The sequence below is a fragment of the Leucoraja erinacea genome, chromosome 15 (genome assembly GCF_028641065.1).
Source record: "Leucoraja erinacea ecotype New England chromosome 15, Leri_hhj_1, whole genome shotgun sequence".
Classification (NCBI taxonomy): domain Eukaryota; kingdom Metazoa; phylum Chordata; class Chondrichthyes; order Rajiformes; family Rajidae; genus Leucoraja; species Leucoraja erinaceus.
Genome location: NC_073391.1, coordinates 28,918,849 through 28,942,276, shown reverse-complemented (window position 1 = coordinate 28,942,276; position 23,428 = coordinate 28,918,849). Strand labels below are relative to the sequence as shown.

At 44.9% G+C, this 23,428-nt stretch overlaps 1 protein-coding gene across 6 annotated transcripts in view; it reads left to right on the top strand.

Annotated features, from left to right (window-relative positions):
• Positions 1-23,428, top strand: part of LOC129704093 (VPS10 domain-containing receptor SorCS1-like) — a 678,236-nt gene that overhangs the window by 493,916 nt on the left and 160,892 nt on the right. For all 6 annotated transcript variants that reach the window (XR_008724683.1, XM_055646979.1, XM_055646982.1 and 3 more), the window contains exon 6: positions 13,915-13,979. Coding sequence is in view for 5 of the 6 variants with exons in the window: in XM_055646979.1 (XP_055502954.1) it covers positions 13,915-13,979 (65 nt within the window). In the remaining variant the exon portion in view is untranslated. The remainder of the gene's footprint in view (positions 1-13,914; positions 13,980-23,428) is intronic.

Genomic DNA, 23,428 nt, shown 5'->3' with positions numbered 1-23,428 from the left:
ACTGAGAAACAAGAATAAAACTGTTAGAGACATCAGCCAAATCTTAGGCTTACCAAAATCAACTGTTTGGAACATCATTAAGAAGAAAGAGAGCACTGTTGAGCTTATTAATCGTAAAGGGACTGGCAGGCCAAGGAAAACCTCCACAGCTGACGACAGAAGAATTCTCACTATTATAAAGAAATATCCCCAAACACCTGTCCAACAGATCAGGAGTCAGGTGTGGATTTGTCAATGACCACTGTCTGAAGAAGATTTCATGAACAGAAATACAGAGGCTGTACTGCAAGATGCAAACCACTGGTTAGCCGCAAAAATAGGATGGCCAGGTTACAGTTTGCCAAGAAGTACTTAAAAGAGCAACCGCAGTTCTGGCAAAAGATCTTGTGGACAGATGAAACAAAGATTAACTTATGTTAGAGTGATGGCAAGAGCAAAGTATGGAGGAGAGAAGGAACTGCACAAAAACCAAAGCATACCACCTCATCTGTGAAACACGATGGTGGGGGGGTTATGGCCTGGGCATGTATGGCTGCTGAAGGTACTCGCTTACTTATTGATGATACAACTGCTGATGGTAGTGGCATAATGAATTCTGAAGTGTATAGCCACATCCTATTGGCCCAAGTTCAAACAAATGCCTCAAAACATTGGCCGGTGGTTCATTCTACAGCAAGACAATGATCCCAAACATACTGCTAAAGCAACAAAGGAGTTTTCAAAGCAAAAAAATTGTCAAATCTTGAGTGGCCAAGTCAATCACCCAATCTGAACTCAATTGAGCATGCCTTTAACATGCTGAAGAGAAAACTGACTAGCCCCCAAAACAAGCATAAGCTAAAGATAGCTACAATACAGGCCTGGCAGAGCATCACCAGAGAAGACACCCAACAACTGGTGATGTCCATGAATTGCAGACTTCAAGCAGTCATTGCATGCAAAGGATATGCAACAAAACACTAAACATGACTACTTTCATTTACATGACATTGCTGTGTCCCAAACATTATGGTGCCCTGAAATGGGGAGACTATGTATAAACACAGCTGTAATTTCTACATAATGAAACCAAAATGTATAACAATGTGCACTTCAACCACGTGTGATTTTTTTTTCTATTACAAATCTCAAATTATGGAGTACAGAGGCAAATAAATAAATTATGGGTCTTTGTCCCAAACATGAAGGAGGGCAGTATATATATATCTATATTACTAAACCTCTGTTCTTGACCGCTTTTCCCGATCTGTGCTGCGATTTCCGAGAGAACGCCGCCTCCTACGGCCGTCATTTTTGGCTACCTCCCTCTGAGCCCCCCTCCGCCGCATATGTGCCGAGGATTTTTCCCGTCAATGAAATATGACAGAGATATTAATGATTTTACAAAATTCCCCATTCTCCTCCTCCCCCCTCCCCCCCCCCCTCCCCTCCCTCTCCTTCTCCCCCCCTCCCCCGCCTCTCCCCCGCACTCTCCCCCCCTCACTCTCACCCTCTCTCTCTCCTCCCCTCCCCCCCCACCTTTCCCCCTCTCACCCACCCCTCCCCTCTTCTCTCTCCTCGCCCCCCCCTCTCCCTCTTGCCCCTCTCTCTGTGTCTCTGCCCCTTCTCTCTCTGCCCTCACTCTCTACCCTCCCCCCTCTCTAGATGTGACTGCAAGTTGGGGGCTATGCATCAGTAGATAGGGTGGTTATGGGGTAAAAGGAGCAAATTAATAATATTAATATAATATCAAGGGGGGTAATTAGCGTGAGTGCGGGAGGGGGGGATAGTTAGTGTGTGTGACGCTGCATGCCGCCTCCCCCCCCCCCCACAACCGCACGTTGGGGGAACAGACCCAACGGGTCTGCACTTGGTCTAGTATGTATATGGATGTGTGTGTGTGGGTATGTATTTACTGAGCTTTTTTATGTTTATATATATATGTACGTTTATACAGACAAACAATAATAGTTTAAAAAGATAAAATGCATCCTCTCAAGTCTATGGAGTTCAGAGCTTATTTGGATATTGTAGTGTTTAATAGCCTGATGGCTGTAGGGAAGAAGATTTTCCTGAACTTGGACGTTACAGTTTTTCAGGCTCCTATCTTCTTCCAGGTGGCAGGAGTGAATGATGGTCAGCATGGACACAGTGGGCTGAAGGGCCCTTCTCTGTGCTATACGACTCTATGCCTTTAACATCAGAAGTAAGCATGCTTCCACGAAGCGATGGATAATGTTGAGAGGACAGACAGAAGAATCCCCTTAAATAGATTATGCAGTAAATCAGCTCCCATTGTAACAGGAAACCCGAGATAACACCACTGTGACAAAATGGAATTAAATTGTTTCTGAGAGCCGTGAAATAGTTTAACAAGCATTTACTTTTCAGGGGTACAGCTGTGAAACTTTATCTCCTGCAAAAATATAAGGTAATTAAACAAATGCGCTAAAAAGAAATGAGTTATCAATTAGTAACTACTTGTTAATATTCTGTGGATCCATAGCTCTGGAAGGGTTTAACAAAAGCTTAATTAAAAAGCCATTATCAATTTACTTAAGGGGTCATTAGAAATAGTGCCTGAAGTGAAGTGTTAATTTTCAGTCAAGGTCAGAAGGAAAGTAAAGAGAATTTAGGACAAATTAAACAGGAATAGCTTTTAATTTGAAAGATAAGACAAAGTGCATTTATCTGCATTTATGAAGGAAATATGGATTTGACCCATAGGAAGGTCTAAATGGATTGCACTTCTGGAGAAGGCAGTCCTGATGGGACAGCATCTTAATGGCCAACAGAAGCTACTGATCTGAGGCACAAGGAATTGCAGATGGAGGATGCCGGATTAAGGCAGCAAATCAGGCAGCCACAGTATTGAAAAAACATCACGAGTGTAACGGATTTCCCGAATACCTACCATTAGCATTACGTGCCACTACAAGACATCCACAAACTCCTACGGACCCGCTACAGCATTCCCTGAGTAAGAATGAGGGGAAAAGTCGGGAGAACTCTTGAATTACCTCATACGGTGGGACAGACCCTTTACAGTGCCAATGATCCGGGCTCCATCCTGACTCCGGGTGTTGTCTGTACAGTGTTTGAACATTCTTCCTGTGACCACGTGGGTTTTTTCCGGATGCTCCGGTTTCCTCCCACACTCCAAAGACTTGCAGGCTTGTAGTTTAATCGGCTTCCGTAAATTGTCCCTAGTGTGCGGAATAGAACTAGTGTACAGTTGATCACTGGTTAGCAAGGTCTCGAAGGTGCTGTTTCCACGCTGTATTTCTAAACTTAATTAGTCTAAATCCTCAAGTCAGGCGAAATCTGTGGAGAGAGATACAGAGTAATTGTTGAAAAGCCCATTCCCTCCACGGATGCTGCTTGACCCGCTGAGTTGCTCCGCAACTTTGTGTTTTGCTCAAGATTCTAGCATCTGCACCTACTTGAACCTACAGAATAAATCAATGACTTTTCATTACAATCTGATGAGGAACCTTTCTGGTGAAAGGTTGAAACGATCGGAACTATTGACTGTTTCTCGCTCTACTGAACACAGGAAGGATTTACAGCATTCACTATTTATATCTTGACAGTCGCAGGTAAATTAGTTGGCATTCTTTTGTCACTTGGAGAATCATAGTGTCGTAGAGCCGTACAGCATGGAAACAGGCCCTTCGGCCCACATTGCCCATACCGACCAAGTTGGCATATTGAACGTCCCATTTGCCTGAATTTTGCCCATAGCCCTCTCAACCTTTCCAATCCATATACATTGCTGTAAAGAAATCTTATTTCTGAGAGAATAATTGGTGGATAATTGGATATGGAGGAATGTCCAGTCGAAGCAATGCAGGACGTGTCCAGATGTGACACAGTGAGAAAGGCAAAAATACTATCTGACAACTATCTGATATTACTCCTGACACTGCCTCGGCAAGGCCACAAAACATAATCAAGGACAAGTCGCACCCTGGCCACTCCCTCTTCCCCCCTCTCCCATCAGGCAAGAGGTACTGTAATGTGAAAACGTGTACCTCCATATTCAGGGACAGTTTCTTCCCAGCTGTTATCAGGCAACTGAACCATCCTACCAACAACTATAGAGCCATCTTGAACTGCTATCTACCTCTTTTACCCTCGGACTATTTTTGATCGGATTTTCCTGGACTTTATCTTGTACTAAACGTTATTCATGTTATTCCTGTATCATGTATCTGTACACTGTGGATGGCTCGATTGTGATTATGTATTGTCTTTCTGCTGACTGGTTAGCATGCAACAAAAGGGTCGTCTATCCATGTCCTCATGTTCAGAAAATCCCAAAATTGACATCACCAACACTCGAGAGCCTGAACTTTAGGGAAAGGTTAAGCAGGGAAGGACTTTATTCCTTGGAGCCCTGGAGGATGAGGGGGTGATATTATAGAGGTGTATAAGATCATGAGAGGAATAGAATAGTCTTTTACCCAGAGTAGAAGAATCAAGAACTAGAGGGGCATAGGTTTAAGGTGAGGGGAAAAGATTTAATAGGAACCTGAGGGGCAATATTTTGTGGTAGGTATATAGAACCAGCCGCCTAACATATAGTTGATGCAAGTGCTATTGCAGTGTTTAAAAAACATTTGGACAGGTACGTGGTTAGGATAGTTTCCGAAGGATTTGGACTACATGTAGGCAGGGGGTACTAGTGCAGATGGTACATGGTGGTCAGAATGGCCAAGTTGGGCCAAAGTACCAGTCTCCATTCTGTATGACTCTGAGTTCCACGTCCAATTAGAAAAGTGGCAATGTGTATTCATATAATTTCCGACAATGGCAATGTGCATATATTCTCAGGAAATTTTTTTGAATCTTTAACCTTCTGCCTCTGGTGGAGCTGTCCTCTCATTCACAGCTGGCTAACTCAAACTGAATCTTATACCACATTATATGAGGAGATTTGTGATGGGACCTATAAGAGGCATGCAGAAACTCACCAAGTATGTAAGGCACTCATAGAAACATAGAAAAATAGGTGTAGGAGCAGGCCATTCGGCCATTTGAGCTAGCACCGCCATTCAATATGATCATGGCTGATCATCTAAGATCAGTACTCCATTCCTGCTTTTTCCCCATATCCCTTGATTCCATTAGCCCTAAGAGCTAACTAACTCTCTCTGGAAAACATCCAGTGGATCGACCTCCACTGACTTCTGTGGCAGAGAATTCCACAGATTCACAACTGGCCCTGGTGTTCTCAGCTGCCGGGATCTGCGCCCCGGTTTGGTGCCGTAGCCCTCATGCCAAGAAGCTGGATGCTGCCCTCAACAGCGCCCTGCGGACTGTCTCCGGATGCCCACGAGCCACCCCAGTAAACCAACTGCCCGTCCTCGCTGGCATCGCCCCGGCCAACATCAGACGAGAAGCAGCCACGCTGGCCCTCTCTCGATAGACACAGACCAGTGAATCCCACCTCCTCCATCAGATCGTCACAGAGACACCACGACGTGTGCGCCTCAAGTCACGGCGCCCCTTTGCCACGCAAGCCCAAGAGCTGCTCTGCACAACACCTGCTGACGCTTCCAAGGCCGCCTGGGTCAAGACGAGATGGAGAGACCAGTGGAAGTCAGCGGAACCATCTAGGCTACACCATTACATCAATGACCCCATGGACGTCCCTGGCCAGGACCTGTCCCCGAAAGCAGTGGACAACCCTCAACCGCTTGAGTACAGGTTATGGAGTAGCGATGAAGAGGTGGGGCCTCGTGGACAGCGCCTCCTGCGAATGTGGGGACCCAACACAGACAGTGGAGCACATAGTCACCAGTTGCCCCAAACACCGGCCACCAAATGGTGAACGAGGTCTGATTGACCTGGATGATGACACGTTGACCTGGTTCACCTCAACGGAGCTGCAGGTCTAAAAGACATACGACAGAAGAAGAAGCAGACAACTCTCTGGGTGAAAAAGTGTTTCCTCATCTCAGTCCTAAATGGCCTACCCCTAATCCTTAAACTGTGACCCGTGGTTCCGGACTTCCCTAACATCGGGAACATTTTTCCTGCATCTAACCTGTCCAATCCTTTAAGAATTTTATGTGTTTCTATAAGACTACCTCTCATCCTTCTAAATTCCAGTGAATACAAGCCCAGTCGACCCATTCTTTCATCATATGTCCGTCCTGCCATCCCGGGAATTAACCTGGTGAATCTCTGTTGCGCTCCCTCAATAGCAATAATGTCCCTCTCAAATTAGGAGACCAAAATTGTACACAATACTCCAGGTGCGGTCTCACCAGGGCCCTGCTGTACAACTGCAATAGGACCTCCTTGCTCATGAACTCAAATCCTCTCACAATGAAGGCCAACATGCCATTAGCTTTCTCCACTGCCTATTGTACCTGCATGTTTAGTGACTGATGTACAAGCACACCCAGGTCTCGTTGCACCTTCCCTTTTCCTAATCTGACACTATTCAGATAATAATCTGCCTTCCTGTACTTGCCACTAAAGTGGATAACCTCACATTTATCCACATTAGACTGCATCTGCAATGCATCTGGCCACTCACGAACCTTGCGGCACCCCACTAATCAATGCCTGCCATTCTGAAAAGGACCCGTTAATTCCTACTCTTTGCTTCCTATCTGCCAACCAGTTCTCTATCCATGTCAATACCCTACACCCAATACCGTGTGCTCTAATTTTGCGCACTAATCTCTTGCGTGGCACCTTGTCAAAGGCTTTTTGAAAGTCCAGATATACCACATCCACTGGCTCTCCCTTATCCATTCTACTTGTTACATCCTCAAAAAATCCCAGAAGATTAGTCAAGCATGATTTCCATGCTGACTTTGACCAATCCTGTCACTGCTTTCCAAATGCGCTGTAATAACGCCTTTATTAATCGACTCCAGCATCTTCCCCGCTACCAATGTAAGGCTAACTGGCCTATAATTCCCCATTTTCTCTCTCCCTCCTTTCTTAAAAAGTGGAATTACATTGGCTACCCTCCAGTCCACAGGAACTGATCCAGAGTCGAGAGAACATTGGAAAATGATCACCAATACATCCATTTGTAGGGCCACCTCCGTGAGTACTCTGGGATGCAGACCATTAGGCCCCGGGGATTTATCTGCCTTCAGTACCAACAGTTTACCTAACACCATTTCCTGACTAATGTGGATTGCTTTCAGTTCCTCCTTCCCACTAGATCCTCAGACCCCTATTATTTCTGGGAGATTGTCCGGGTCTCTGGCACTGGGAGGCAGCAGCTCTACCACAGCACCACTGTGCTGTGCAAGCCTCTGTAAAATTATCCCTAATGTGCAGGGTGGAACTAGTGTGAAAAGGTGACCACTGGTCAGCGCAGACTTAGTGGGCTGAAGAACCTGTTTCCACGCTGCATCTCTAAATTAAACTAAAATTTGGACAGGTGCATGGATAGGAAAGGTTTTCGAGGGATATGGGCCAAATGCAGACATGTGGGACTAATGTAGATGTGGCATGTTGGTCTGCATAGGTAAGTTGTGTCGAAGGGCTAGTTTCCACGCTGTATGACAACAGACAATAGACAATATACAATAGGTGGAGGAGTAGGCCTTTCGGCCCTTCGAGTCAGCACTACCATTCACTGTGATCATGGCTGATCATCCACATTCAGTACCCCATTAATGCCTTCTCACCATATCCCCTGACTCCGCTTTCTTTCGGAGCTCTATCTAACTCTCTCTTCAAAGCATCCAGAGAATTCCACAGCCAATTCTGGTGAAAAAGTTTTTCCTCATTTCCGTTCTAAATGGCCTACCCCTTATTCTTAAGCTGTAGCCCTGGTTCTGGACTCCCCCAAAATCGGGGACATGATTCCTGCCTCCAGCATGTCCAATCGCTTTATAATCTTAGATGTTTCAAAAAGATCCCTTGTCATCCCCTCTCAATGGCAATATTTATCAAGTCAAGTCAAGTCGTCAACTTAATTTGTCACTTACACATACAAGATGTGCAATGTAATGAAAGTGGCAATGCCTGTGGATTGTGCAAAACACTACAGAACAGAATAGAACAGAATCAGAAAAAAAAACAGCTATTTTAAAAAGACACAACACAACAGTAAATTAATCCCTGGTGAGATAGGAGTTTACAGTCCTGATGGCCTGTAGGAAGAAATTCCGTCTCATCCTCTCTGTTTTGGCAGCATGACAGCGGAGGTGTTTGCCTTACCGTAGCAGCTGGAACAGTCCATGGCTGGGGTGGTAGGGGTCCCCCAGCCATGGACTGATCCCCCAACTAATGTTGCAGCATGTGATGTCCATGTCACCTTATTACCATAATGTTGCTGGCTCTGGATCAGCACCTTCTGATGTATAGTTCCTGCAGGGGGGGCAAGTGTAGTTCCCATAGTGCGTTCGGCTGTACGCACTACTCTCTTCAGAGTCTTCGTGTCCTGGGCAGAGCTGTTCCCAAGCCAAATTGTGATGTTGCCGGACAGCCCCAGAGTAGAAGCATTGAAGGATCCTCAGAGAGGCTCTGAATTTCTTCAGCTGCCTGAGGTGGTAAAGGCACTGCCTTGCCTTACACACCAGTGCGGCAGCATGTGATGTCCATGTCACCTCATTACCATCCAGTCACCTATAAATCAGGGGCAATATACAGTGACTGATTGACCGACCAACTGGAAATCTTTGGGATGTGGGAGAAAACTCAGAGGAAGCGCGTGCATTTGCCAAGAGAGTGTACACACTCTAAGCGCACATCACCTGATGTCAGGATCAAGCCTGGCTGCTGGAGCTGTGAGCATGCTGCTCTGTGATCTGCACCATTGCCCCACCCCTACTGCACCACCATCTAGTTGAACTTTATACGCATCACGGCCACCACTGACATCGTAAACAACCACGAATAGACACTAAATGCTGGAGCAACTCAGTGGATCAGGCAGCATCTCTATATGGATAGGTAGCTTTTTGGGTCACGATCCTTCAGACTGATTGTGGGAGGTGTGTGTGTGGGGTGGGGAGGGTGGGGGGACTATTGGTAACTGAAAGCAAGAAAAAGCCAGGACAAATCAGGGCCGGCAACAGTTGACCTCAGGCATGGAGGTTCCCCGATAGACCGATTGTTGGTGATGGACGGCTGAATGCCAAGAGGGATACATTACCGTGAACTGTGGAATTGGTTAACCAACTTTTAGTGGAGGTAAGGGGGGTAAGGGGGAAAGGAGGGGTTGTGGAGGGGAGTAGAAGCAACATAATATGTATGAAAATAGCAGTGACATTTTGATATCAAAACACTAGGAATGAACATCAAGTGACATGCATTTATCCGCAGAAACAAAGAACTACCGATGCTGGTTTATTCCAAAGAAACAGTGTGCTGAGTAAATCAGTGGGTCAGGCAAATTGATTTATCTTTCTCCAGAGATGCTGCCAGACCCGCTGAGTTACTTCAACACTTTGTGGTTATTTTTTGCATTTATCTGTAGTTAGGTAGCGCGGATTCTCGACGCTCGCATTCTGTGTGGTTTTTTTTCACACAAGATACAACTGCCACAAATTAATTTTTTTTTTTTTTAAACCCTGGCAGCATTATTAAATAAATTGGACTTGGACTGACTTCACATGCCTGGTCCTGATGTCTGGTGTCCTTCTGATCTTTGTATATTCTCTCTGTATGAATGCAAGGCCCCTGTCATCTGCCAGCAGTCCAAAGCAGAAGTAATCAGCGGTCTGCCACAGCTCATGGGAGAAGAAATATTTCTCTGATTTCTCTGCAAGTTCTGGCAAACCAAAATGTTCTGATCAAATAAAACGTATGTCTAGGCGTGGGTACTAATCTTGGGCCAAATGATAGAAGAGCTTGCTGTGCCCAATCCTTCATTAACTGCATTGCTTGTTTGTAATGAGATATTCTTAAATATTTGAACAGGCTCCAAGACTAATTTATTGTCGGGGAGCAATTTACCTTGATCCCACCTCAAACACGAAGGCGGATTCACCCTACAGCTAAAATATGTCGGCATTTGTCCTGGGATTGAAAACTCCTATCTGCCCTTTCTCTGCTGGTGAATGCAATATCTCTAAAAATGTATCATTAAGATAGGGGTAGTCATAGAGAGAGATTCCGGTGGGCGGCGCGACTCGCGTCGTAGCGGCCTCTGCAGTCCGTCTGTCTTTTTGTTATTTTTTGTCCCGTTTTAATGTAGTTTTTTTTTTTTTTTGATGGGTTTAATGTGTGTTTTGTTTTTTTTTGATGGGGTATGTGTGTGTGTGTGTGTGTGTGTGTGTGTGTGTGTGTGTGTGTGTGTGTGTGTGTGTGTGTGTGTGTGTGTGTGTGTGTGTGTGGTGGGGGGGAAACTTTTAAAATCTTTTACTTTTAAAATCTTTCCCCTGCACGGAGAACCCGACCTTTTCTCTGTCGGGTCTCCGTTGTCATTGGGGCTGCAACGTGGATCGGCCTCCAGCAGGAACGACCTGGGGCTCCAGTCGCGGAGCCTGCGGACCATCGTAGAGCTGGCTGAGTTTGGAGCGGGTGGAGCGGTGGTGGCGACCTGCGACCCGACCCTGGGGATTCGGAGGCTCCAACCGCAGGTCTGGTGGACGGTGACACCGGGAGCCCGCGGGTCCCTGCTGGGAGACCGCTTTTCGGGGCTTCCGCAACGGCGACTTCACCCGCCCGAGTCACGGGGTCGAGGAGTGCCTGGAGCGGGGCCTTACATCACCACCCCACGCGGCTTGGACAATGGCTGCGGGACTTTGCTAGCGCCCGCCGGGGGCTCCAACAACAAGACCCGGAGCGTGGCCTTGCATCACCCGGCGCGGCGTTAATGGCCACGGGACAATTGCCATCGCCCGCCGGGGGCTTTGACTCTGACATCGGGAGGGGAATGGGGAGTGCAGGGGAGAGATAAGTTTTTTTTTGCCTTCCATCACAGCGAGGAGGAGATGCGCTGTGATGGATGTCTGTGTAAATTGTGTTGTGTCTTGGGTCTTTTTTTCTTGTTTGTATGACTGCAGAAACAACATTTCATTTGAGCCTCTATGAGGTTCAAGTGAAAAATAAATTGTATTGTGTATTGTGTATTGTGTGCATGATAGCAAGCCCTTTAGAAAGGAGATGAGGAGGAATTTCTTTAGTCGGAGGTGAATCTGTGGAATTCATTGCTGTGGAGGCCAAGTCACTGGATATTTTTAAGGTGGAGATTGACGGATTCATGATTAGTACGGGTGTCAGGGGTTATGGGGAGAAGGCAGGAGAATAGGGTTGAGAGGGAAAGATAGATCAGCTATAATTGAATGATTGAATGGCAGAGTAGACCTGATGGGCCAAATGGCCTAATTCTTGTCCTACCACTTATGGACCGATGAACCATTGGCCCACCTGTGCTGATCTTCAACCACCCATTTATACTAATCCTGCACTAATTATTTGTATGCTCTTCACATTAACTCCTCTAGATTCTACCACTGGGTAATCGACTGTGGCCATTTAACAGCTGCTACTCGGTTGGGGTGGGGAGGGGAGATGGAGTGTGATTTCGGGCATAGCTGGTGTCCTTCGCATAATGGTAAATCCAGAGTTGGAGATAATGGGACAATGTTATTATTATTATTTATCATGTACAGGCAGATGAGATCAGTTTGTCTTGGCATCAGGTCAGCACAAACATTGTGGGCTGATGGGCCCGTTACTGTACTGTACTGTTCTATGTTCCATGTTTTATGTGGCAGAAAGGGGAGGGTGGGGTTTTTAAAATGGCAGATGCTGGGCCTCCTTGATTAAATAAGTGCATGCAAAGTTCAACACGGAGGAGGCGGAGTGTTGAGAGAACAGAACCGCCCAATCATGAAGCCATCACATGACTTGCATTGTAGGGAACAGCTCCATCCTAGACCGCAAGAAATTGCAGAGAGTTGTGGACTCAGCCCAGACCATCACACAATCCAACCTCTCTTTCATTGACTCCATCTACACTTCACACTGCCTTGGCTAGTCCAGCAGCATAATCAAGGACAAGTCGTACCTCAGCCATTCCCGCTTCTCACCTCTCCCATATCACAAATGGTATAGAATCTCTTCCCAGCTGTTATCAAGCAACTGAACCATCCTACCAACAACTAGAGAGCAGTCCTAAGCTACTATCTACCACATTGGAGACCCTCAGTCTATCTTTGATCAGACTTTACTGGACTTGCACTTGACATTCACGTTATTCCCTTTATCATGCATCTGTGCACTGTGGATGGCTCGATTGTAATCATGCATGGTCACGTTTCGGGTTACCTATCCATGTTCTCCAGAGATGCTGCCCGATCTGCTGAGTTACTCCAGTATTTTGTGTTTGAGGTCATTTTGTGATATTTCAGATCGGGACCATCTTCAGACTGAGTGTAGAGTTTAGTTTAGTTTAGAGATACAGTGTTGAAACAGTCCCTTCAGCTCATTAAGTCCATGTCAAACAGCAATCACCCATAAACTAGTTCTATCCTACATACTAGGGACAATTTACAGAAGGCAATTAACCTACAATCCTGCACGTCTTTGGTATGTGGGAGGAAACCGAAGCACCAGGAGAAAACCCTTGCGGTCACAGGGAGAAGGTACAAACTCCGTACAGACAACACCCATAATCAGGATCAAACCCGGGTCTTTGGTGCTGTAAGGCAGCATGTCTACCACCTTGGCACTGTGCTGCCCCTACAGAGTGATAGAAAGCTGGAAGAGATGAAGGGAAGGACAAAGCCTGGGAAGTTACTGGTTGATACAGATGAGGGAAGCTTTTGACAGGCAGATCATTGGGCAAAAGCCAGAGTTGAAGAGACAGAAGGTGTGAGACAAAAGGATTTAAAGAGTTGTAAGTTGTTACAGGAAGGAATGTAGGTGGGAGGGGGTGAAATGCGTTTAAGTACAGGTGGGGGGAAGGAAATGTGGGAGAGGTGGAAAATATGAGGGAAGAACAGAGAGGGGGAGAGTTTTGTAGCTGCCTAAAATTGGACAATTCAATGGTTGGGTTACAAGCTACCCAAATGGAATATAATGTGTTTAGTTTTAGTTTAGACATACAGCGCGAAAACAGACCCTTCAGCACACCAACGATCCCCACCAAAAGCACTATCTTACATATTAGGGTTAATTTACAGTTTTTACCAAAGCCAAATTGACCTACAAACCTGCACGTCTTTGCAGTGTGGGAGGAAGCCAGAGCATTTGGAGAAAACCCACGCAGTTACGGGGAGAACGTACAGCCCCCTTAGGCCGGATTGAACCTGAATATCTGTAAGGCAGCAACTCTACTCCTGCGCCACTGTACATGGCACAGACTTCCAAATATCCATGTGAATCTAACATGGTCACGCTGATTGGTTAGAACACAACAAAGCTTTTCACTGTAACTTTGCAGAAGAATCAATAAACTAATTTCAACTAATCTATACCAAGCTGCTCATGGTTATGCACCAAGTCCTTGAGGTGACCCTCCATTTTAACAAGTGCATTCATAACATTTTAACTCGGTTCACAAGCATTAGTATGAATCTTTGCATTGGTATCTGCTTCCATTCATAATTGTTTGATCTTAATGTCACCCATGATGGGAATAATTGCAGTTTAAGCAGAGATTAATGTCTTTCAGTGAGTGTAACAAATATGCAACTGCATTTCTTTTCAGCCTATTACCTGGTGTCACTTCCCAATCGGAAAAACTGAATTAAGATCTAAATCGTAGTCAAATAGTCATTGCCTTTTGAAAATGTAATATATTATCCCCTTCATCAAACTCAGGACGCATTGATTCACTTGTGCATGAGCAACAGCCAATGATAGACTCTGATGCGAGATATGGGATTAAGAACGCAAAATGGAGCTGTCAGAGAACTTGACAATGATGTCCCAACTTTATCTCACACGGTGTTTTCCTTCTTTTTCATCTCCACTCCCACCTCCCCTCTCCCCACCCCTCAGGTCTGTAAAGAATTTGGACATGGATCCAGACCTCGTGCACATTGAAGCGAGGACTGCAGATGGACGTAAGTGCTTATCATGAAGGTGTATCCATAGTTATAATTGGTCAGGTAAAGTTGGTTTAGTTTTTAGTTTAGAGATACAGCATGGAAACACAGACCAGCAATCCCCACACATTAACACTATCCCACACACACTAGGGACAATTTTACATTAATACCAAGCCAATTAACCTACAAACCTGATGTCTTTGGAGAGTGGGAGGAAACCGAAATCTCTTGAGAAAACTCACGGGGTGAACGTACAAACTCCGTGCAGATAAACACCCGTAGTCGGGATCGAACCTGGGTCTCTGGCGCTATTAGCGCTGTAAGGCAGCAACTCTACTGCTGCGCCACTGCACCGCCTGAAGTGTTGTGTTGCTGAATATGTTCACTGGTATATGACCTGTGTTTACAGTTGGATTTCCTGTAACTGGCCTTTGGCTAGTACTGAGGGAGTGCAGCAAGACTGAAAGTACCGTCATTTGTAGAGGGTTAATCTCTGGCCTCGCCTTCCCCGTAGCTGTCATAAAAGATCCCATCACACTACTTTAGTTTCCTCCCAGCTGTTACCACACAACTGAACCATCATGTCACTGAATAGAGAGCAGTCGGTTGGGGCGGCATGGTAGCGCAGGGGTAGAGTTGCTGCCTTACAGCTCCAGAGACCCGGGTTCAATCCCTACTATGGGTACTGCCTATATGGAGTTTGTATGTTCTCCCCGTAACCTGCATGGGTTTTCTCCGGGTGCTCGGGTTTCCTCCTACACTCTAAAGATGTACAGGTTTTTCAGTTATTTGGCTTGGTACAAAATTGTAAAAGTTGTCCATAGTGTGTGTAGGATAATATTGGTGTGCAGGGATCATTGGTCGGCGCGGATTTGTTGGGCCGATGGTGCTGTATCTCAAAACTAACTCAGCTAAAAAGCAGTTCTGAGCTATTACCTCATTGGAGACTCGAACTATCATTAAACAGACTTTATTGAAGTTTATCTTGCACTAAACAATATTCCCTTTATTTTGCATCCGCACACTGTGGACAGCCTCATTGTAATCATGTATATATAGTTCTTCCGCTGACTGGATGGCACACAACAAAAAAGCTTTTCACTGTACCTCGGGACATGTGACAATGAACTGAACAAAATTAAATTGAGCAAATCAAACAGTGATGTTCCAGCCAATACTACACACAAGATTGATTCCTCAGAATAATAATAATATATTTTATTGTCATTGCACATCAGTGCAACGAGATTTAGTATGCAGCTTCCATCCGATGTCAAAAAAATAAAATAAATAAATAAACTGTGCGACGTGACCATCTGAGGGAGACAGTCCAGGGGGGATGGGGGGCACTCAGCAGGGCCGGTTCAGAGCCGCTATAGCTCTGGGGATGAAGCTGTTTCTGAGTCTGGAGGTTCGGGCGTAGAAGACCTTGTAATATCTGCCGGAAGGAAGTAGTTCGAACAGTCCGTTACAAGGGTGTGAGGAGTCTTTATGGGTGCTGACAGCCTCCCTGAGGCACCGTGTGTGGTAGATGCCCTCCAAGGCTGGTAGCTGTGGCCCGATAATCCTCTGCGCTCTGTGGACGACGCGCTGAAGAGCTCTCCTCTCCGCCTCCGTGCAGCTGAGATACCATACAGAGATGCCATTAATATGCTCTCTGTGGTGCAGCGGTAGAAGGTTGTCAGCAGATGTTGGGATCAGGAAAGCAGCTTAACCTGTCACAGAAGACACTGAGTGCTGGAGTAACTCAGCGGGTCAGGCAGCATCCCAGGAGAACATGGATAGGTGATGTTATGAATTGGGACCCTTCTTCAGACTAACCAGTTATAATCGCATTGCTGCATAATGGACCTTGCTGTCCATTCCAATCTTTATTTTACAATAATAATCATTACATTTCAAAGTTTTTTTTTTACTGTAAAGTGCTCTTGGCATCTTACAGTTTTGAAGGATATTATATCTGTGCTTGAAGACTATTTATATCTTGTTTCCTACCCGTCCTCCACAATTTCTATTTTTTGCCCACTCTGGCAGGAAAAGCCCATTGAAACACTTGTGTAGGAAGGAACTGCAGATGCTGGTTTATGCCACAGCTGGACACAAAATGCTGGAGTAACTCATTGGCTCCGGATTCGAAGAGAGGAGGAGAACTTTTTCAAAGTAGGCATTCCTTGAGTTCCTTCATACACATTTTGTTTGCTCCACTGCACAATCTCGGCAAGGTATGCCTACTTTGAGAAGTTCACTTCCTCTCTCTGACTCCAAGACGCTGCCTGATCCACTGAGTTACTCCAGCACTTTGTGTCTTTCTTCGATATAAACCAGCATTTGCAGTTTCTTTCTACACACTTATTTTCTTTTCATACACTTATCCATTTCCGTTTTGAATACCATAACTGATCCTGCCTCTATTACAGACTCTATTACAGACTCTAATCACTCAGCACTGGAAAAATGCATCTTCACATTTTTTCTCAATGACTGAAAAGCCCAGCCTCTGAGGCAGAGCCTTGATGTATTTGAAAATAGTACTACTCTCATTTTTAAATAGTAGCCTTATTATCCTCCAGCCAATTCTAAACGCGAGCAGATGGGACTAGCATAGGTGGGGCTCCTTGGTCGGCATTGACACGTCGATCTCCATTGGAACACTTCATCCATTGTGCATATTCAGTGCAAAATTTCTTCTCAATTGCAAAGAGACTTCTAGCTTGCACAGACTCAGTAATGAGTCAATCTGTTGCCACACATTGTGTGGATCTCAATTGGCCTGATTGGGGAAGAGATAGACAATGCTTGTCCAGTCCCTCACCTTGCTTATGTCTTAACCATGCGAGAAAATTGCGTCAAGTTTCCTGTAGCCTTCCGCAACCAAGACAAGGGCCTCTTTATTCTCAGTTTATTTGGACTAATGTATTTCTTTAATTGCTCAGCAAATATTGTCAACTATTCAATATAAATTACTTAGAAACACATACTGAGGAAGCCACCACCCGTTTTATGTCTGACTGTGACGCTAGGCCTCAGTAATGAATTCCTGAATGATTCACCATTTCCATGCAATATTGATACAATATCTAGAAGTCTCATTAGACCATTGATTTTTAACATATGACCACAATTAGATTAGCCAGAACAAACTAAACATGCTTGATTTTTTTTTTAATGATATATAGTGTTGGCGTAACTGAGCGGGTCAGGCAGAATCTATGGAGAACATGGGTAGGTGACATTTCGGGTCGAGGCCAATGTCACCAATCCATGTTCTCCAGAGATGCTGCCCGACCTGCTCAGTTACTCCAGTATTTTCTGTTTGAGATTGTTTGTGAGGTTTCAGGTTGGAACAATCTTCATACTGATTGTAGAGTTTAGTTTAGTTTAGAGATACAGCGTTGAAACAAGCCCTTCCGCCAAGTCCACGCCAACTGGTGATCACCCGTACACCAGTTCTATCCTACATTCTAGGGACAATTTACAGAAGCAAATTAACCTACAATCCTGCACATCTTTGGTATGTGGGAGGAAACCGAAGCACCCAGAGAAAACCCACATGGTCACAGGGAGAACGTCCAAACTCCTTACAGACAACACCCACAGTCAGGATAGAACCCGGGTCTCTGATGCTGGAAGGCAGCAAATCTTGACACTGTGCTGCCTCTAGAGAGTGGAAGAAAGCTGGAAGAGAGGAGGGGCAACGACAAACCTGGCAAGTAACAGGTTGCGATAGATGAGGGAGGCTTTTGCGGGCAGGTCATTGGTGCCCAATGTTGCCAGGACAGAGATGAAAAGACAGAAGGGGTGAGACAACAGGATTTCAAGAGTTGTAAGTTGTTAGAGGAAAGAATGTAGGTGGAAGGGGAGGGGGAGAAATGGGTTTGAGTACAGGTGGGGAACTGGGGAAAGTGAGGGAGGGGGAAAATGTGGGGGAAGAAGGGAGAGGGGGAGAGTTTTGTAGCTACCTAAAGTTGGCTAATTCATTGTTCACATGGTTGGGTTGTAAGCTCGTCAAGCGGAATATGAGGTGTTTCGTTTTAGTTTAGATAACACAGAAGCAGACCCATTATCCCACCAAGTCCGCGCTGACCAGCAATCCCCTGCAATAACACTTACCTACACACTAGGGATAACTTACAATTTTTTACCAAAGCCAAATTAATCTTAAAGCAGCACGTCTTTGGAGTGTGGGAGGATACCGGACCTGGAGAAAACCCACACGGTCACGGTGAGAATGTACAAACTCTGTACAGACATCCCCTTTAGGCAGGATTGAACGTGGATCTCTGTAAGGCAGCAAGTCTACTGCTGCGCCACTGTGCCACAAAGGTGCATGGCCCGAATTTCCGAATGATGTCTGAATCCAGTTTATAAGCCAATTACTTTTTGGTGCTCCTCGTTTGCATGTGACATCATTCTGGCAATGGAGGGAGCCCAGAACAGAAAGGTCAGTATGGCAATGGGAAGAGGAGTTTAAAATGCTTAATTTTACATTTGGGGAGCATGTATTCATTACGTCAGTCCTGAATATGGACGAAGTTTGAACATGCCAACAATGTCTTAGTTGCTGAATAGACACTAGTTTAACAAAGTAAGGTTCAACTCACCGAGGATTAACTGCACTAAAGACACTTGTGAGCAGTGCTTTTATTTTACTTTAGGCTTTAGAGATACAGGGCGGAAATGGGCCATTTAGCCCCCCCGAGTCTGCGCTGACCAGTGATATCCCGTACACCATCCTGCCTATGATAGATAATTTACAATTTTATTTTACTAAAGTCAATTAATCTACAAACCGCCGAAGAAAATCCACGCGGTCACAGGGAGAACGTACTAACTTCGTACAGACAGCACTCGTAGTCAGGATCCAACCCGGGTCTTCAGCGCTGTAAGGCAGCAGCTTTACTGTTGTATTGTGACTGTACTGTACAGCGTACCGCACATTACAATCTAGATTTACACATTTTTAGAATTCTTAATATTATGGAAGCATGACTGAAATTAAAAAAATAAAATCTATTAACTAAATTAGGCGATCAGGTCTTTAAACAACTCAACAGACCTGTAAGATGATCATCAGCCACACACACCAACAGCAAACAAATGGCGTGCATGCCAGCAACTTTTTTTTTTATCTACAAATAATGTATTGCTTTTGGGCCAGAATCAATGACTCATGGGAATCTTTAAAGTAGGAATAGACTCTTCAGCCATTAAGCCAACCCCAACATAGTCTGTGTTTGAGTGCTTTATGATGAACTCAGTGAAAAGCTGCCAGATAATCCTTTAAACTTAATGAACATTAAGTTCTTTCCATGCCAGGAATTCCAGAGGCTTCCTTACTGCCTCACGGGTGGCATAGTGGCGCAGCGGTAGAGTTGCTGCCTTACAGTGCCAGAGACCCGGGTTTCACCCTGACTACAGGTGCTGTCTGTAGGGAGTTTGTACGTTCTTCCAATGACCGCATAGGTTTTTACCGGGTGCTCTGTTTTCCTCCTAAACGTCAAAGACATACAGGTTTGTAGGTTAATTGGCTTTTGTAAATTGTAAATTGTCCCTAGTGTGTAGGATGTGTGGGTGTAGTGGGTGACCGATAGTCGATGCGGATTCACAAGACTGAAGGGCCTCTTTCTGCACTGTATCTCTAAAGTCTAAAAAGTCTAAAGTCTCTGTGCTTTTTCTCAATGAAGGTCCATGTATTTATTTTTAAGAAGTCAGCCAACAATTGCCTTCCCTTCATAAGAAAAGAATGAAGCCAATTGGCCCCTCAAGCTGTTTCTTCCATCAGATCAGGGCTGAACTGTAACCTCACTATCTAAAGACACAAAATATTGATACAAAAATCTGGAGTAACTCAGCAGGTCAGGCAGCATCTCCAAAGAGCATGGATAGGTGACATTTTGGGTTGAGACTCTTCTTCAGATTGAGAGTCAGGAGAGAGGGAAACGAGAGATATGAAAAGGTACAAAGAACAAATTAATGAAAGGTATGCAAAAGGACAAATCAAAGCCAGCAACAATGATAGAAACATATAAACATAGAAAATAGGTGCAGGAGGAGGCCATTCGGCCCTTCGAGCCAGCACTGCCATTCATTGTGATCATGGCTGATTGTCCCTAATCAATAACCCGTGCCTGCCTTCTCCCCATATCCCTTGACTCCCTTAGCCCCTGGAGCTCTATCTAACTCTCTCTTAAACCCATCCAGTGATTTTGCCTCCCCTGCCCTCTGTGGCAGGGAATTCCACAAATTCACAACTCCCTGGGTGAAAATGTTTTTTTCTCACCTCAGTCTTAAATGGCCTCCCCTTTATTCTAAGACTGTGGCCCCTGGTTCTGGACTCACCCAACATTGAGAACATGTTTCCTGCATCTAGCTTGTCCAGTCCTTTTATAATTTTATATGTTTCTGTAAGATCCCCCCTCCATCCTAAACTCCAGTGAATACAAGCCTAGCCTTTTCAATCTTTCCTCACATGACAGTCCCGCCATTCCAGGGATCAATCTCGTGAACCTACGCTGATTGCCTCAATCTCAAGGATGTCCTTCCTCAAATTAGGAGACCAAAACTGTACACAATACTCAAGGTGTGATCTTACCAGTGCCCTATACAACTGCAGAAGAACCTCTTTACTCCTATACTAAAATCCTCTTGTTATGAAGGCCAACATTCTACTAGCTTTTTTCACTGCCTGTTGAACCCCATTGAGATAATAATCTGCCCCCTTGTTTTTGCCGCCAAAGTGGATAACCTCACATTTATCTATATTATACTGCATCTGCCACACATCTTCCCTCTCACTCAACTTGTCCAGGTCACCCTGCAACATCCTAACATCCTCTTCACAGTTCACACGGCCACCCAGCTTTGTGTCATCCGCAAACTTGCTAGTGTTACTCCTAAGTCCCTCTTCCAAATCATTAATATATATGGTAAACAGTTGCGGTCCCAACACCGATCCTTGCTGGAGAGGACCCATTCACTCGCTCTTTGCTTCCTGTCTGCCAACCAATTTTCTATCCATGTCAACACCCTACCCCCAATACCATGTGCTCCAGTACCGGGCTTTCTGAAAGTCTAGATACGCTACATCCACTGGCTCCCTTTCATCCATTTTACTTGTCACATCTTCAAAAAATTCCAGAAGATTAATCAAGCATGATTCCCCTCTCATAAATCCATGTTGACTTGGACTAATCCTTTTACTGCTATCCAAATACCCCATTATTACCTCTTTAATAATTGACTCCAGCATCTTTCCCACCACCGAAGTCAGGCTAACTGGTCTGTAATTCCCTGTTTTCTCTCTCGCTCCTTTCTTGAAAAGTGGGATAACATTAGCTATCCTCCAATCCAAAGGAACTGATCCTGAATCTATTGAACATTGGAATCTATTGATCAAGGAAAGATGGAGCCCACAATGGCCCATTGTTGGTTGTGGAGAAGATGATAATGAGTGCATACAAACAGTGAAACTAAGCAGAACGACAGTGAAACTAATTGCCACGACTTGGATGGGGGAGAGACAGAGAGAGGCAGAATTTGAGGGTTACTTGAAGTTAGAGAACTCAATATTCATGCTGCTGCCTTATAAGCTGTGCCATAAATACACAACTGTTTTTATATATCCTTTACAACCTTAGGTTAACAGATTAACATGATCTGTTAATTGCAGATTTAAAAATTAATTGATAGCTTTCCTACATATATTGGTCTGGTTCGGAATCTCTGTTCTACATGGCCACGATCTTGTGGGCGAAGGATTTTCTGATCTAAAGCCTTATTGAGGTGTGAAAACATTCCTGTCATGGCATCTAGCCCAAGGCTCCTTGCCCATGGTAAATGGCTTGCTACTTTGTATTAAGCAAAGTGTTGGAGGAACTTCAGTGCAGCATTTGTGAAGGGAAATAGACAGACAGTGTTTCAGGTCAGTACCCTTCTTCAGCCCAACACTTCATAAAGCGGCCCTTCAGACCACTAATTTATACCTCTGACTTTCATCATTCTAAAGATCTCCCTCCCACCCTGCTTCAGTGAAAGTAAATTGAGTCACTCGAGTATTTCTTCCCAATCTAAGTCATCTCATGCCTTACAATCGTTCCCCTCAGTTATTTTGAGATTCTGTGTGGGACTTCATCATTAATCTGTACAATGTCGCTGGAGACGGTCTGACGATTGTGCAACGGCTCTCAATTTCCCTCAATGACCAATTTGGTTTGATAACTGCTTCACGCTGATGAGAAGCTTTCATTGCACGATCTGTGACAAAGCCAATTTGCTCAAAATCAGATCCGTAAGGATTCCATTGTTAAAGTTTAAATGCTCCATTACACAGAATGTACAGATGCAACACGGATCAATGGAGCCAACTGGCTTTCACCTCCCCTCTCATATTCTCCACGATTCACAAATGGTCAATGGTCAGGTAAAGGATACTAACCATATAACAATTACAGCACGGAAACAGGCCATCTCGACCCTTCTAGTCCGTGCCGAACACATATTCTCCCCTAGTCCCATATACCTGCACTCAGACCATAACCTTCCATTCCCTTCCCGTCCATATAACTATCCATTTATTTTTAAATGATAAAAACGAACCTGCCTCCACCACCTTCACTGGAAGCTCATTCCACACAGCCACCACTCTCTGAGTAAAGAAGTTCCCCCTCATGTTACTCCTAAACTTCAGTCCCTTAATTCTTAAGTCATGTCCCCTTGTTTGAATCTTCCCTACTCTCAGTGGGAAAAGCATTTCCACGTCAACTCTGTTTATCCCTCTCATCATTTTAAAAACCTCTATCAAGTCCCCCCTTAACCTATTGAGTTAGATGATCAGCCATGATCATATTGAATGGCGGTGCAGGCTCGAAGGGCCAAATGGCCTACTCCTGCACCTAATTTCTATGTTTCTATGATAATTCTCACAAATGATAGGAATTGCTCGGGTCAATGTGCAGCATCTTTTACCCAGAGTAGGGGATTCAAGAAACCAGAGGACATAGGGTTCAAGGTGAGAAGGGAAAGTTTTAATAGGAACCTGAGGGGCAACATTTCCACTCAAGAGGGTGGCGGGTATATGGAATGAACTGCCAGAGGAGGTAGTTGAAGCAGGACATTTGGACATTTAAAAGGCACTTGAACAGGTACATGGGTAGGAAGGGTTAAGAGGGGAAAATGAAAGACACAAAATGCTGAAGTAACTTAGCACGTTGGGCAGCATCCCTGGAGAACATGGATGGGTGACATTTTGTGTGACAGATGGCGTGAAGAAATGTCCTGACTCAAAACGTCATCTGAGTTTAGTTTAGAGATACAGGGTGGGACCAGACCCTTCAGCCCACTGAGTCCATGCCGACTAGCGATACCCGTACACTAGCACTATTCTACACACTAGGGGCAATTTAAATTTTTTACCAAAGCCAATTAACCTACAAAACTGTACGTCTTTGGAATGTGGGAGGAAACCG